This window comes from Mus caroli, unplaced genomic scaffold (genome assembly GCF_978045245.1).
Source record: "Mus caroli unplaced genomic scaffold, Mus_caroli_1 scaffold_19, whole genome shotgun sequence".
Classification (NCBI taxonomy): Eukaryota; Metazoa; Chordata; class Mammalia; order Rodentia; family Muridae; genus Mus; species Mus caroli.
The window spans coordinates 58,827,678-58,843,495 of NW_028227274.1; the positions used below are offsets into that span (position 1 = coordinate 58,827,678).

Below are 15,818 nucleotides of genomic sequence, written 5' to 3' on the forward strand. Positions count from 1 at the left end.
AGTCTGTGATACATGTATGCCCTTCCATTTCCCCTTTATTATTTTTTGTGGGGGAAGTAAAGGCCAGAAGAGGCCAGCAGCTCCTCTGGAGCTGGAGTTAGAGGTGGTTCTGAGTCACCCACTGAGAATCCTCTGCAAATGCTCTCAACGGCTGCGCTCTGTCTCCTGCTCCTCCCTCCACTTCTTTACATAAGTTAATAAAAGATCGACTCACCAAGCTCTGCCTCGTGGTAGCACACACCTTTAATGCCAGCACTTGGAAGGCAGAGGCAGGTGGATCTCTTGTGAGTTCAAAGCCAGCCTGGTCTACAGCGTCAGTTCCAGGATTCTGGAGAAGGATCCTATCTCAAAAAGAAAGTGTAATTCACTGAAACATGGGGATATTACATACCTTTTTTCAAATGCATTGTGTTAGATGTGGACCATCTTTTATCTCTAGAACCCACGACCACCAACCAAGCAGTGTCCCCATCCACAGTGGGCTGGGCCCTCCCACGTCAGTCACTAAGAAAATGCACTACGGGCTTGCCTATAGCCCCAGTGTTATGGAGGCATTTTCTCAAGGCGTTTTCCTCTCTGCAAACTAGCTTGTATCAAGTTGACATAAAACTAGCCAACACAATTGTTTGGTTTTGCTCTTTTGAGATCTTCACACTATATAAACTGGCTGGCCTCAGACTATAATCAGTCTCATCTGCCTTTTCAGGATGCTGGAATTAAAGGTGCCACTGTGCTCAGTAGGGTTTACTGCTGTGAACAGACACCATGACCAAGGCAACTTTTTTTTCCCCAAAAAATAGGGTTTCTCTGTGTAGCCCTAGGTGTCCTTGAACTCACTCTGTAGACCAGGCTGGCCTCAAACTCAGAAATCTGGCTGTCTCTGCCTCCCAAGTGCTGGGATTAAAGGCGTGTGCCACCACCGCCCAGCCCAAGGCAACTCTTAAAAGGACATTTAATTGGAATATTGACTCAGACCCTGAGGCCCTAGCACCAACCAGTGGCCTCCCTGTCAAAGAAATTAAACCCAGTTGCCAGAGGCTGGCCCACAGCACTCCTGGTTAAGGATGCTGACAAACGGTCACTGGGCCAAAGCCTGACAATCACCATGCCTCATGCTATTGAAGGGGTACTAAAACATATACCACTACAGTTGGCCTATACTTGGTTTTGAGGCTATATATAAGCATATGGCACTAATTCCTTCATTTGTTGAAGTTCTAGAAAGGTTTCTCTTAATTAAAATGATTTAACTGCAGAAGCTTCTGTCTAATGATGTAGTAGTTATGTTTGGAGTGTCACCCCTACTCAAAAACCCAGTGGAGGGTCTGGAGAGATTGATGGTTCAGCAAGTAAGAACATGTACTGCTGCTGCCAAAGACTTAAGACTCGCAGACCCCACGCTGCATTGCTCACAACCACCTGGCTACACAGGGATCTAATGCCTCTAGCCACGCACACTCACGTACATATAACCACACAGAGACACAATTAAATTTTTTTAAATAAATCTTTGAAAAAAAATCAGCAAAATGGTTAACAGTTCGAGGTCAGCCTGATCTAAGAGTGAGTTCCAGGGCAGCCAGGCTGCACAGAAAAATTGTGTCTCAAAAAGATAAAAAAAAAAAAAAATCGTTTTCTATAAAAAAGTAACCAACATCCTTACCACAATGTTAGGGTAGGGTGGAAACAGAAGATGTCTAGTTAAGTGTGATTTCCTGGTAATGGATCCGCTGGGAGCACAAAGTATTAGAAATGCAGACATCTGCGAATAACCGCGTTCGGATCCCACCGGTTCCTTATTCTTTAGATGCAAGGACGTACACGGGAACTCCGCAGAAGCGCCACGAACCTCCCGCTCAGACGTGAGGCCACACCCCAACTTGAAGCCACGCCCCACGTCGCCCTGGGCGCGCAGATTATACGTAGCCCGGCGCTACCCCTGTGCCTGCCGGGATTGTGGCGGTCGGTCTCTCGAGTCGGAAGCCGGAGCTGTCCCGGGACTCCCGATATGGCGACTTCTCTGGGTTCCAACACCTACAACAGGCAGAACTGGGAGGACGCGGTGAGTGCACGCCGGAGGAGGACGCGGGAACAAAGAAGCCGGGCGGGATGGGGAAACCTTGCCCCAGGGTGCGGTGGGGTCGGCCGGAGCCAAGCTGCGGCCTAGCTTGGTGGGGCAGCCGGAGAAGAGCGAGCCCTCGTGCGGCAGATCGGGGTCCCGGGGCCAGCGGTGTCCACCCGGCGACTCCACACTTCCAGATGCTTTCCTTTTACCTCCTGCCGGAAGTGCAGACAGCGCCCCTTCCCGAGCCGCGGCCAGAGCGGGAGCTGGGGCTCCTGCCACCCTTGCATCTTTCCCCGCCCCAGGAAGAGTGACCGAGGGAACATGGTCTTCGGGACTTGATCTTCAACCAGCTTTTCCATTTTCTCCAGGACTTCCCCATTCTGTGTCAGACGTGTCTTGGAGAAAACCCTTATATACGAATGGTGAGTTCTTTCCTGTGCAGCGAGTGTTAACTGTTCCTTATATTGTGGTACATGCAAAGTGACTGTAAAGAGTTTCTCTTAGCCGTTAGAAGAAATGATGCTCTTTTTCTAACCCAAAGCGCAGGGAAACTTTCAAAAAACTTTCAAAGTACTGCTGTACCCATTTCCTCTCCGAGACACTGAGCAGTGATGCTGTAACAGAACAGCTGATACTTGTTGAGCATCTAACCCCCAAAATGGATCTATTGACAGGAGAATGTATCTTTATGTAGCGCTACTTCCTGGCTACTAGTTAATGTATCTCTCAGCCACTGCACCTTGTGGTAGTCTCTCTAGTTTCAGGGACACTCTGTCTCCTCTCCAAAGGTAAAAGAGTGACAGGCAACCATGATTACAGGGTTGTATGTTGTGGTCGGCCTCAGAGATGCTGACTCTATAGTTTATGGAAACAGAATGTTGAATACATACTGTGCATTAGCACAGGAGAGCCCAGAGCAGTTACCTTCTGCGCAAACTGTAGAAAGACTTAGCTATAACTATCTTCCTACTCGATTTGGTGGCTGGAGACCTTGGGAATTATGGTTTTCACACCAAAAGAATTTTTAAAATTCATCCCATTAGTTAACACATATATTATGATTTAGATGGCATATCCACATTTTGGGGTGGGTTTTTGTTTTGGTTTGGTTTTTTGGTTTTTTTCCAGACAGGGTTTCTCTGTGTAGCCCTGGCTGTCCTGGAATTCACTTTGTAGACCAGGCTGGCCTCTGCTTCCCAAGTGCTGGGATTAAAGGCGTGTGCCACCACCGCCTGGCTGCATATCCACATTCTAATGTAAAAATCATAGTTCTTATATTGACACTAATTTGTTTTTATTTATAGACATCATTGAGTATAAAAATAGATATTCCTAAACCAGCTATGAGTGCTGATCGCTACCTTTAATCCCAGCCATTAGGCAAGTGGATCTCTGTGAGTTCAAAGCCATGCTGGTCTGCAGAACAAGTTCTAGGCCAGCCAGGGTTATATAGTAAGACCATGTCTTCTTCCTAAAGCATGTGGATACCATTCTTCCCCCTCTGTCTAATTCCTCCAAACCAGTGACCTAGAGAACTGTTGGGAAGAGAAGCTGCTAACCACGTTTCAAGAGTAGATGCTTTAGAAAGCCATTCCAGCTTCAGGTGCTGCCTTCCCCAGCCTTGGTTTTCCTGGACCAACCATCAGCTTGGTGGCCAGCCCCACCAAACACATAGCCAACCAGCCAGGTGATTGGATTGATGCTTAAACAGTTTCCTCAAAGACTGCTCAACAGGAAACTCGTTCTGGAGATTGTAAAAGCTTTCACCTGGAAAGCAGAGTAACCCTTGAAGTAGCCACCTCCCAGAACACATTTTTTTTCATTCTTATTAATTTTTTTAGGCTAGCGTACAAAGTGATGGATTTCATCTTGGCATTTTTCGTATGTACGTACTTTGTTTTCAATTCTTCCTCTTCTACTGCCCTCCCCCTTTCTGCCCCTTTCTGCCTCGTTTTCTTAGTTCCCCCAGTTTACCCTCCTTTCAAACAACATCTGTTCTATTATCCCCACATACAAACTCTTTGTTCCCTCTCAGGGTCCCTTTTCCTGGTTCATGATCAACACACATACACAAGCACAATTTGAAATCTCCACATATAAGAGAAAATATATGGATTTCCACTAGGAATGTTAGTTCTTGAAAGTCAGAAGTAGATCTAAGAGTTATAGCTCTGGGAAGACACTTGGTATTAGATCCATCTCCTCTTAAGAGAATGTGACCTTATTGGAATATATCTGTCTTAATTTTATTTCCCTTGCTGTGGTAAAATACCCTGACAAAAACAACTTAGAAGAATGGGGTTTTATTTGGCTTACAGTTCACGGATACAATCCGTCGTTGTGGGGCAGTCAGGACAACAGGAACTTGAAGTAGCTGATTACATCACAGCCAAGTCAGGAGCAGAGGGTGAATGCATGTGTGTTTGCTAGTGCTGAGCCCCTTCTTCACGTCCAGGGTCCAAACTTGGGGAGGTACGGCCCGTGATCAGGCCGAGATAAACCCACACACACATTTATGCAGCCTGATGTGGTTTAGGCAGCCCATCGTGGAGTCTCTTCCCAGGTGATTCTAAGTTATGTCAAGGTGACAGTTGGATCTGACCATCACCGCATCCCTTACCATAGCCCCTAAAAAAGATGACTAGGTTTGGTTTCATTATCTTTACAATTTCAGGGATCTCCAGACACACACCATAGTTTGTACTTGGAGGTGGTAGGGGAAACATACCTGAGTTGGCTTTGTTTGTCTGGCTGTGTGCTTGTTTTCTGTGCCATAATTCCAGTTCTTTTCTATTTCAGACCAAAGAAAAATATGGAAAAGAATGCAAAGTAAGTACGTCTATTAAGAATTAACTTTCATTTTCTTTATCCCCTTTCTTCTTTATTCTATCAAACTGGCTTTGTGCTTGCTGAGTTTTGAGGCTCTCTATTCAAAGTCCATTCTCACAGCTTTCATGTGCCTTGTCAGTAGCTGACAAGTAGCGTGGCAGATAAGAGAGTGACCATTCTAATGTAAGTTCATAAACAGGTGTCTGTATGCACCGCACACCAGGAGTTTGTGTGCCGGGTGTTTCAGCTGAGGAGGAGGACTGTGGCTGCCACCATATTCTCGAAGATGTTTCCTGCTTCACTTGCCTTGATCCCCACCAGAAAGACAAAGAGTCAGATTTTTAATGTGGTTTACCTCTAGGTGGGAAGACTTTGACTCTAAATGTTGATTTCTATGCTGTTCTAGCTTTTTAATGTCTAGAAAAAAGAAAGTAAATGAGATAGGGTCAACTGGCTTGTGGATTAGCTGTTTGCTAAGGCCAGCTCTCCATACTTACTCAATCTGAATTGAGTCCAGGCTAGAACATTTAAGATTCTGTGTCTCTTGCTGTGTGTTCAGATCTGTGCCAGGCCATTCACAGTGTTTCGCTGGTGCCCTGGGGTCCGCATGCGCTTCAAGAAGACTGAAGTGTGCCAAACCTGCAGTAAATTGAAGAATGTTTGTCAGACCTGCCTGTTAGACCTAGAATATGGTATGTTTGCCACACTCAGTAGATCTTCAAGTGTATAGGGGCCCAACAAACCAGCCCCTTGCCTCCCACTTCTCTGGTTTCCATCCCACACTAGAATGTCTACTGTGGCCTGCTTTTCCCAGGAAACATATCCTAACTAGGCTGCTCTAAAGACCTCCTGAGCAGTAGTAGGAGCGTCAGGAGCAATTGGGAAGAAATCAGAACTGGCCTACCCGCCATCTCTGTGCCAGCTGGAATAAAAGGCATTGCTCCTTTGATACTGTTGGTTTGTTTGTTTTGCCTGGATCCCTTTGATCTAAAACTTTGCACAGTCCCGAACAAGTTCCTGGGCTAAGTATGCTACGGGCTGTTAGGACCAGGTATTGCTTCTCTTTCAAAACACTTGCTTCTGGGATTGTTTTTAATTTTATGTAAATGAGGTTTTCCTTTCAGAAAAAGTTACCTACCAATGGGGGGAGGGTGTTGTGGCTGCATATTGTTTTATATTATTCATATGTTTGTTTGGAGCATTCGGGCCTGGAGTACAGTGTTATTAAGCATAACTGGCCATCCATAGGAACTTCAAGGCCAATAGAACAATAAACCATTGTGTTCTGTATATTTTAAGTATATTGTGTTAAACGCTAGATACTCTGTTGGCTTACTTTGGCCCTAAAGTATATTCTTTGAAACAATTTTCTAAAACAAATTCCATGTCAGCACAGGAATTTGGACAGTTTCTTAGGGTTCTCTATAGCAGTTTTTAGCCCAATAGTGCTAAATAGTTAGATTTAAAACATTGTAAACTGTCATCAAGTAGGTTGATTATCTGATTTTAAAGATTTATTTTTGTCTTTCATTGTGTGTGTATGTGGGGGTGGGGTACACATGTGAATATAGGGCAGAGTCTAGAAAAGGCTGTCAGCTCCTCTGGAGCTGGAACGACAATGAGCTACCCTGCATGGCTGTGGGGAACTGCAGTCTGGTCCTCTGCAGATCAGCATGTGCTCTTAATCCCTAGGGCATCTCTTAAAGCTCCCACCAACCAGGACCGAGAAGGGAAGGATGATGTTGTAGTTTATGTACACATCGAATATGAATATGTTATCAAATTTTTAATTCCCCAATTTCTTTGTACCAGGCCTACCCATCCAGGTTCGTGATGCAGGATTATCATTTAAAGATGACATGCCTAAGTCAGATGTCAATAAAGAATATTACACCCAAAATATGGAAAGAGAAGTATGTTTTTTATTTTCATTAAAATCTAATTATATCACTTCCTCTCTCCAGCCCCTCCTGTGTCTTCTCCCTTCAACCTCTCCCATGCCCCCCTAGTAAAAGATGGCCTCTTTTTCTTTGATTATTAGTGTGCTGTATGTGTGCGCATGCACGCACACACATACACGCACAATTGCTTGCTCGCCACCTGCTGGGTTCATTTAATGCAACTTATCTGTATATGATTTCAAAGCTGACCACTATGTACTGACTAACCAGTTAGGGTGCTCATCTCCAGGAGAGACTAATTCTCAACAGTCATTAGTTGCCTATACTTTTTTGACTAAGGTTGGGACTCATAACATTTCCCCTTTTTGAATTAGTGTATCTATAGTTCGTGTCTTTGTTTTGACAGCTATATTGTTGAGATATCATGGGTGTAGCTTCCCTGTCATTTCTGTGAAACAATCTCACACCAGACATCCTGGTCCTCTGGCTACTGTCTTGATGCCATTGTTTATCTGGGGAAATAGATTGTGTGCACATGCTACTGGGAATTGAATCCAGGCCTTGTGATGTAGTTTTGTATTTGATAAAAATTCTAATGAATTGACAGGCTATAAAGTTGTCTTCTTCGTGCAGATTTCTAACTCTGATGGAACACGACCAGTTGGGATGCTAGGAAAAGCTACATCCACCAGTGACATGCTCCTCAAGTTGGCCCGGACCACACCCTACTACAAAAGGAATCGGCCCCACATTTGTTCCTTCTGGGTGAAAGGAGAGTGTAAGAGAGGAGAGGAGTGTCCATACAGGTAAGAGCTGAGCCTCACTTTCAGACTCCTGAGTAGTGGGGGAGACTCTAGCTTAAATTCATGCTTTAAGGCTACAGCTCTTATGGCCTGTTTGCATGTAGAGCATCTCTTGTCATAAAACTTACATTATAAGAACCTGGCTAAATTATACTTTTTACTTAAAACTAAGCCTTCAGGAACTAAATTGCTATGTCATATGATGTACATACTGACTGTTTCTAAGTTAATAAGTTCTACATTTCTATGGTTATTTGGTATCCACTTAAATGGTGTGAACAGCAAAATATAGCTGAAGTCAAAACAAGACCACCTGAAGGCTACTTGCGTTTCAACCAAAACTGTCAAGCATCAGAGTAAGGGGTTTAACTAATGATCTGTTAACTGTGAAGCCACCCCCTAAATATATGCCCTTCTTCTGAGGTGAAGTCCATAGCTTTAGTCAGATTCTATTAGAGCAGTTTAAGTGGGTTACTTAGAACATCAGGAAGACTCAGTGGGTAAGAGCACTGACTGCTCTTCCGAAGGTCCTGAGTTCAAATTCCAGCAACCACATGGTGGCTCACAACCATCCGAAATGAGATCTGATGCCCTTTTCTGGGGTGTCCAAAGACAGCTACAGTGTACTTACATATAATAAATAAATCTTTTTTTAAAAAGTTATATATGATATAGTACTCCCTTGGTATTTGCTCTTGTTTAGTAACAGTATTTTTGTACAGACATTTTGTAACTTGAAAGGCATTTGAGGGATTCTTGCCATGTAGCTACTTTAGAGTGATAAATTTCCCTTTGTTTCACCGTGGTGCACTTCCCACTTGCGAACCTTAGACATGAGAAGCCTACCGACCCAGACGACCCTCTTGCTGATCAGAATATCAAAGACCGGTACTATGGAATCAACGACCCCGTGGCTGACAAGCTTCTAAAGCGGGCCTCGACCATGCCCCGCCTGGACCCACCGGAGGATAAGACCATCACCACCCTGTATGTCGGCGGTCTGGGAGACACCATCACTGAAACAGATCTCAGGTTTGTGGACAGCATTTCAGAACTCTTCTTGCTTTTAACTGCCTTTGAATAAATAGTTTGCAAAAGCATCACTAAACATGATGCTTCTATTTCTTTACCCAGTCTGCCACTGAGATGAATCCTGATTCAAAGTTTTATAAAATTCTTCTCTGTGATGCCAGAGTAGTTGTATTTGTCAAGAATGCTTTTTCTTCTTTACATCAAAAAATAATAGAGGTGCCTAGACGCCCATGTAGATTTCTTTTTTTTTAATTACTGTTTATGTGTATGATCTAAGTATAGGCTTGTGCAAGTGACTTCAAGAACCCAAAGAGCTCTAGAGCTTGCAGGTGGTTGTGAACCACTGGTCATGGAAGTCAAACTCAAATCCTTTCCAAGAGCAGTGTGTGCTCTTAACTTCTGAGCCAACACTTTTTTGGGGGGAGATGGGGAGGGGAGTAATGGGTGGGGAGTGTGGGTAGACAGGGTTTCTCTCTGTAGCCCTAGCTGGGCTGTTTTGGAATTCACTCTGTAAAACAGACTGAAACTCCCAGAGATTCCCCTGCCTCTGTCTGCCAAGTGCTGGGATTAAGGGTGTTGTGCCATCACTGCCAGGCAAAGGATGGCATACAGATGCACCGGGTATTGTGGAGGGCAGGGAGCCCTGGGATTCTAAAACTCTTTGGTTTAAACTGTTGCTTTTTAGCAGAGATTCTGATTTAATTTGTATTTCTGGCTACACTGTGCTTGACTAGATGAGGGGTCTCTTCCAGGGAGAGGAGGTGAAGTGACTCTTTCCTTGGCAGCCTTTCACTTTGAGCTAGCAAGCTCCATGGGCCAGCTAGCTCCTGTAAAAGGCTAGAGAAAATACTTTGGGTCTAGTTGAGCATATGCGATATCTTCTGAGCTATTACTCCCATTCTTGTTTTGGTTCTGTGACATGTGGTTTCCTACAGCTCAGGCTAGCGTGGAAAACCCCAAGACCTTAAACTCTTGCCTCCTGCCCCTTCCTGCTACTGGAATTCTAGGCATGAGCCACCAGGTCTGCTTGGTTTGGTTTGCTTGTGATGTATTCGTTGACTTACTGTTTGTTTGGGTTATTTTGAGACAGGGTCTTGTCATAGACTTGTCATTAGACTTCCTGAAGCTCAGGATCCCCCCTCTCTCTGGTACTCATATCTGTGCGTGGGTCACCACACCTGGCTGTTTTCTTCATCTTCCACTTTATTTCTTCTTTCAGGTTTAAGCTTTTTACATTTCATTCAATATTTTGTATTTATTTTTCCAGTGCTAGGACTTGAACCCAGGACACACATGTTAGGCCCATGTGCTCTGCCACGAGTTAAACTTTGTTCTTGGTGGGCATGATAGTATCTGCTTGCAGTCCCAGCTAAGATCGCTTGAGCCCGTGAATTCCAAACTGACATGTATAACATAGGAAGGCTTAATCTCAGATGAAAATAGTCTTGGCTCACGGAACATAGCAGCTGTAGTTTGCCAGTGCCTTGCACTGGGGGGTAAGAAATTATAGCTCAAAAGGAACCAATTAAACACCCTTCCCACCTCCCCAAGAAAAATCCCAAGATACCCGAGAACTCTTGCCTGATTTTTCTCTCATCTCCAACAAGTAGCACCTGCAGTGGGGCAGGTGTGAGGAGTACAGACAAGGACATGTGTCTCCGTGGGACTCACCTGTCTAGTGACTCAACAATTCCACAGCCCATTTCCGTTTCCTGAGCAGCATCTGGGTTACTGACCTGTTTTCCTTGGCCTGTGTTTCTTCAGAAATCATTTCTACCAGTTTGGAGAGATCCGCACCATCACTGTTGTGCAGAGGCAGCAGTGTGCCTTCATCCAGTTCGCCACCAGGCAGGCTGCCGAGGTAGCCGCCGAGAAGTCCTTTAACAAGCTGATCGTGAATGGCCGGAGACTCAATGTCAAGTGGGGAAGGTGTGGACAAGTTTCTTCTAAACTGTTTTCATCTGGGATTGAAAGCTTTGCTTACATGGGTCTGGTGGGGCCTTTACAAATCTTTAGGTCCTTCTCTAGTATTTTTTAAATGACTTTATATATGTGAATGGCTGTTTTGCTTACATGCATGTTTGTGCACCATTTGTGTGCCTGGTGCCAGAAAAGGGAGTTGAATCTCCTGGGACTGGGGTTACAGATGGTTATGAGCCACCATGTGGGTGCTGGGAATTGAATCAGTGTCCTCTGACACCCAATGCTCTTAACCTCTGAGCTATCCTGCAGTCCCTTCTTGAGCATTTCTTAGCAGTTGGAAGTTCTTCCTTTAAAAATGTATTCAAGGTCTTACTCTACCAACCAGCTCCTTTGGAGTTCTTCATTTCTTACCGCCATTAGGTAAGCATAATGCAAGGTTGCCAAGGTCGACATTGGGGGTTTACAGTTGAGGTAGACCTAACGCTCACCTCAGAGACTGAGGACTGGGGAGCAGGGAAAGGGGGTGAAGCAGAAGACTATCTGTGTTAAGTTTAAGTTTGAAATTGACGGCATAAGGAACAAAATGCCGTAATTTTTTTTTCTTTTTTGCTTTACTTTGGGGAGGTGTGTTTTGTTTTTGTTGTTGTTTTATTTTGTTTTGTCTAGTTTTTGGAGCGTTTCTCTGTGTAGTCTTGGCTGCAGTCCTGCAACTCATTCTGTAGACTAGCCTGATCTTGAACTCACAGAGATCCCCCTGCCTCTACCTCCCAGGGTACTGGGATTGAAGACTTGCACCACCACCTCCCAACAAAAAAAAAAAAAAAAAAAGCCGTAAATTTCAAAGGGGACTGACTCTGTCTCCATGTTGAAAACAGAGAGGAGCAGGCTGCCAGCAGCTCCCTTCCTGGAGGGCTTTCTGTATGCTGAGCGCTTGCTGCACACGAGTGTTGTCTTCTCTGCTGGAACAGTGGTGTTGGTTTGGGTTGTTTTCTTCTTCAGTTTTGTTTTGAGATGGGGTCTCTGTTGTCCTGGAACTCACAGAGATCTGTCTGCTCTGCCTCCTGAGTGTTGGGATTAAAGACATGCACCGCCAAGTCCAGCCAACTTCTACCTTCAAAAATCTTCACTCTTGGCTACTTTATACTTTGATATATGTGGGATAAGAATGTTTGCTAAAAAGGGAAGGATGGAACTCCATTTTACTGGAGATTGCACACAGTGTTGATAGCCTGTGTATATATATCTCCAGATCCCAAGCAGCCAGAGGAAAAGAAAAAGAGAAGGATGGAACCACAGACTCTGGGATCAAGCTAGAACCTGTGCCAGGACTGCCTGGAGGTGAGTTGATGTCAGAAACTCATCCAGTGGGGTTTCTCTGTTAGATACCAGGCTTGCCTCGAGCCTGTGTGTCAAGCCCGAGATGCCCGTGGTAGGAACATGGCACTGATTGTCTTCCCTTCCTCCCCAGCTCTGCCTCCACCTCCTGCAGCAGAAGAGGAGGCGTCTGCCAACTACTTCAACCTGCCCCCAAGTGGTCCTCCAGCAGTGGTGAACATTGCCCTGCCCCCACCCCCTGGGATCGCCCCACCGCCACCCCCAGGTAACTGCCTTCCTCCTGGCCCTGAGAAGCCCTTGTGAAAGTCCTGCCCCTCAGGCTATTTGCTACCAGTGTGTTGTTTGTCGGTTCATTCTATGATGAGCCGTTACCCGTCCACAGCAAGGATGGGTATCAGTAAACAGTACTTTCAGTAGGTAACCTCCTACAAGTAGACTGTCACATGATGGACATGGTGTTGGTTATGGGCTTGAGTTACTCTTTGGCTTATGTACTTTATCATGTCAGTGGCCACCAACAAACAGTTCAAGCAATAGCACCCTGTGTGAATGTCCATGACAGTGTGAACAATGTAGGGAACAGTGGGAGGCTAGTGTTCTTTGATAGTGAGCCTGTGTCTATGAGGAAAGTCTTTCTATTCTGGAATCAAGCATAGAGAAAGGGTCTTGACATCGGCCTGGTTTCTTTCTAGTCTCCCCCATCCTGACTGATTTCTGTCTGGTAGGATTTGCCATGTTTGATAAGTAGCAGACAGTCGGCTGACATACTAACAGGTGCATGAGTGTGGAGGTTTTAGACTGAGGGAAAGACAAGGAATGAAGGTAGATAGTCCTCAGCAAGTCTTGTACACTGACATTTACTTAACACTGTATCAGCCTTGATTTATATGTGGGTGGTTGTGAGAGGTTTGGAAGGTTGTCAAGGAAACTGAAAGCCTAATTTGTTCTCTTCCACATCAGGTTTTGGACCACACATGTTCCACCCCATGGGACCGCCCCCTCCTTTCATGAGGGCTCCAGGACCAATCCACTACCCTTCTCAGGACCCTCAGAGAATGGGTGCTCATGCAGGAAAACACAGCAGCCCCTAGCACAACATCATCACTCAGGGGCTCTGAGGAAGAAAGGGCGCTCTAAAGTCCCAGTAAATGAATCCTGGGATAAGTATCATTTCCCTTGCTTTGTAGTTTCCATGGTAGCTGAATGTGTTCAGATGTGGGCAGAAAGCACAGCTATGCTTCCCCACATGTCTTCAGAGGATCGGCGGGCCTAAAACAAGCTGTCATGAACATAGCTGCTTACCACTATAGCAGTACTAAGAGCCTTATGTCTGATCCCTTCCCACCCTGTGGGGAACACGCACATGGGTGAACTGGAGTAACCAATGAAGTCCCCTCAGTGTGTTCATTTTGTATCTTTTTGGGTGGGAGGCAAAAGTTGACCTGCGGTTTAAAAAAAATATTTTGACCATTTTTATGTCTATTTGGTATTTTCTTTTATATCATCTAAAAAAAATTTAGTACTAATCATTGTAGTGGCATAAAGTGATTTAACTAATTTGAAGTCATACCCTCAGAGAGGGTACCTAATATGACATGCTTTTAAGGAACTTCCTGTGAAACACTTTGACAAACTGAAAAGAAGAGCCTTAGAGTCCATTTGACTGGGAGACTGTCTGCCTGCCTGCAGCGGGGACTGGATCGTCCGCATCACCTGTGTCCCCAGCAGCTCACTCGCTGCCTCTGGGCAGGAGACTGTTCAGTCTTAGAAAGTTTGGATTTAACTGAATTGTAGATGGTAAGGGAAATTTGATGTTGTATTGTATTTTTTGTTTTTAATTAAAACGGGTCAATTTTCCAAATGTTCCTGGACTTCTGTTTCTTTTTACCCTTTGGTATTAAATGTGAAATAAGTAAAAGCATGTTATATAAATGGGAATTTTTTCAATTTTTTAAGACTGGATTATTTTTTGGTGGGTAGGGGTGGCTATGTGGTTTGAGATAAAATCCTCATATATAGCTCAAGTTAGTCTTTTTTTTTTTTATAAGCCCTTGAATACTGGCATTCTAAGTCTTTCCATGATGGTAAAAATACCCATTTACTACCAAGAAGTTGAAATAAGGACAGACAGGAAGCTAATGGTGGTAACCCACACCTTTAATCTCAGCACTTGGGAGGCAGAGGCAGGTGGATTTCTGAGTCTGGAGCCAACCAGAGTTACATAGTCTTTTAAAAAAAAAAAAAGAAAGAAAGAAAAAACAGCATTTATAGAGCCTCATCTGTGGCTTTGGTTAGTTGGTAACTTGAAATATTCTTACACAAACCATTGTAAATGTAACAGTAAAAGCTAAAGTGGATTTGATGCCATTTTTATCTAAAATCTGTACTTCAGAACTCACGTGTGTGTAACTTGGAAAACAATTAGACAGCTGCCTCTTTTTCAGCCACCCAAGTCCGCAGTCAATATGACACATTACAGACAAGCCCTCACTTAGTGCACTGACCTGCAGCCCAAGTTTCTCTGTAAAGCTGTCAAAGGCACAGCCACAATGTCTGCCCTTGCTTTGTGTGTTTCCCCTGTGCAGCCACGCCAGTCATTGACATTCACAAACCCGCTCCCTCCAGCGTCACCAGTTTTGTCTCTTTGCATTACTATGTAGATACCATACAGGTTATTCGTTACTATGTAGATACCATACAGGTTATTCGTTACTATGTAGATACCATACAGGTTATTCGTTACTATGTAGATACCATACAGGTTATTCGTTACTATGTAGATACCATACAGGTTATTCGTTACTATGTAGATACCATACAGGTTATTCGTTACCATGTAGATACCATACAGGTTATTTGTTACTATGTAGATACCATACAGGTTATTTGTTTGACTTCCTAGTTTACCCCTGTGCTTCTGAGAGGTATCCTTATGGTTACAGGGCACTAGTTGATGACCATTGCTGCCTGCCCTAACACCAGGCTTCCCAATGTTTTGTTGGCTAGGCTTGAGACTTTATATAAAGGAAAGAATACAAAGTTAGGTTTGACGAAGGACTTGTTAGGTCCCCAAAATACTTGAAAGGTTTATTTGCTTTCTCAGGATCCAAACTTTTCCTTGTTGGATAACAGCACATGTAGGGTGGTTCCAATAAAGACCAGGGGTTTGCCTGCAGTCTGCAGGAATGGAGGAGATACAGGGGAGAAGGTGCGTGGTATGGGCCATGCCGGACAGATGCTGGTCACTATTAGCAAAAATCAGGTCAGGAGAAGGAATGAGGACCTACTTTGGGGTGCTGGACCCGACCTTCCAGAATCTTGTTCTCTGCTTGTCAGGTAGATTTCCTCCCAGAGATCTGCACAAGCCATCCAAGTCCTCCTACCAGCCAGCTGGTGTTGGCCTTTATATTCTGGAAACGTGGCTTTGACAGCCCCCAATCCAAGAGAAAACACCAACTTCGAGGAATCACAAGATTCAGGCTACTGGTTCCCTGGAACCAGGAAGGGCAAACTGCACAAAATAAACATGTACTGCGCTGTGCAGCCTGGCCAAGGGTTCCTGTCAAAAGGAACCCTTCCATCATCAGCCTCCCACTGACCTGAATCCTGCATTCTCACAGCCTGCTTTATAAAGGGCATCCACTGCAGATCTATTCCAACAGAGCAAACGGGTGGGGCATGAAATCTAACATAGAGCCCCCGTGACGGTCCTATACTGCGCTCTCAAGCCCTTCAAAGACTTATACTTTTCCTTGTCTTACAGGTGGAGAAGCAGAGGCTCAGTGTGAAATGGCTTTCCCAAGGTCATACCATTCAGATAAACCAAATCCCAGCTAGTGAGATGCCCAAGCCCCCACTAGTAAACCCTAAATCACAAAACATGACACTGTTCCACAATTCCAGAATGACTGGGCATCAGCTCAGCCAGAG

The 15,818-nt window shown here is 44.7% G+C and overlaps 1 protein-coding gene across 1 annotated transcript; it reads left to right on the top strand.

Moving 5' to 3' along the window:
• The first annotated feature begins 1,910 nt into the window (after positions 1–1,910).
• Rbm22 (RNA binding motif protein 22) lies at positions 1,911–13,749 on the top strand. Its single transcript, XM_021150481.3, has 11 exons — positions 1,911–2,062; positions 2,434–2,487; positions 4,865–4,894; positions 5,454–5,586; positions 6,707–6,807; positions 7,429–7,601; positions 8,430–8,630; positions 10,395–10,559; positions 11,803–11,891; positions 12,022–12,153; positions 12,849–13,749. The coding sequence occupies exons 1-11, from the start codon at positions 2,009–2,011 to the stop codon at positions 12,977–12,979; spliced, it is 1,263 nt and encodes a 420-aa protein (XP_021006140.3). The 5' UTR covers positions 1,911–2,008; the 3' UTR covers positions 12,980–13,749.
• The last annotated feature ends 2,069 nt before the right edge of the window (positions 13,750–15,818 follow it).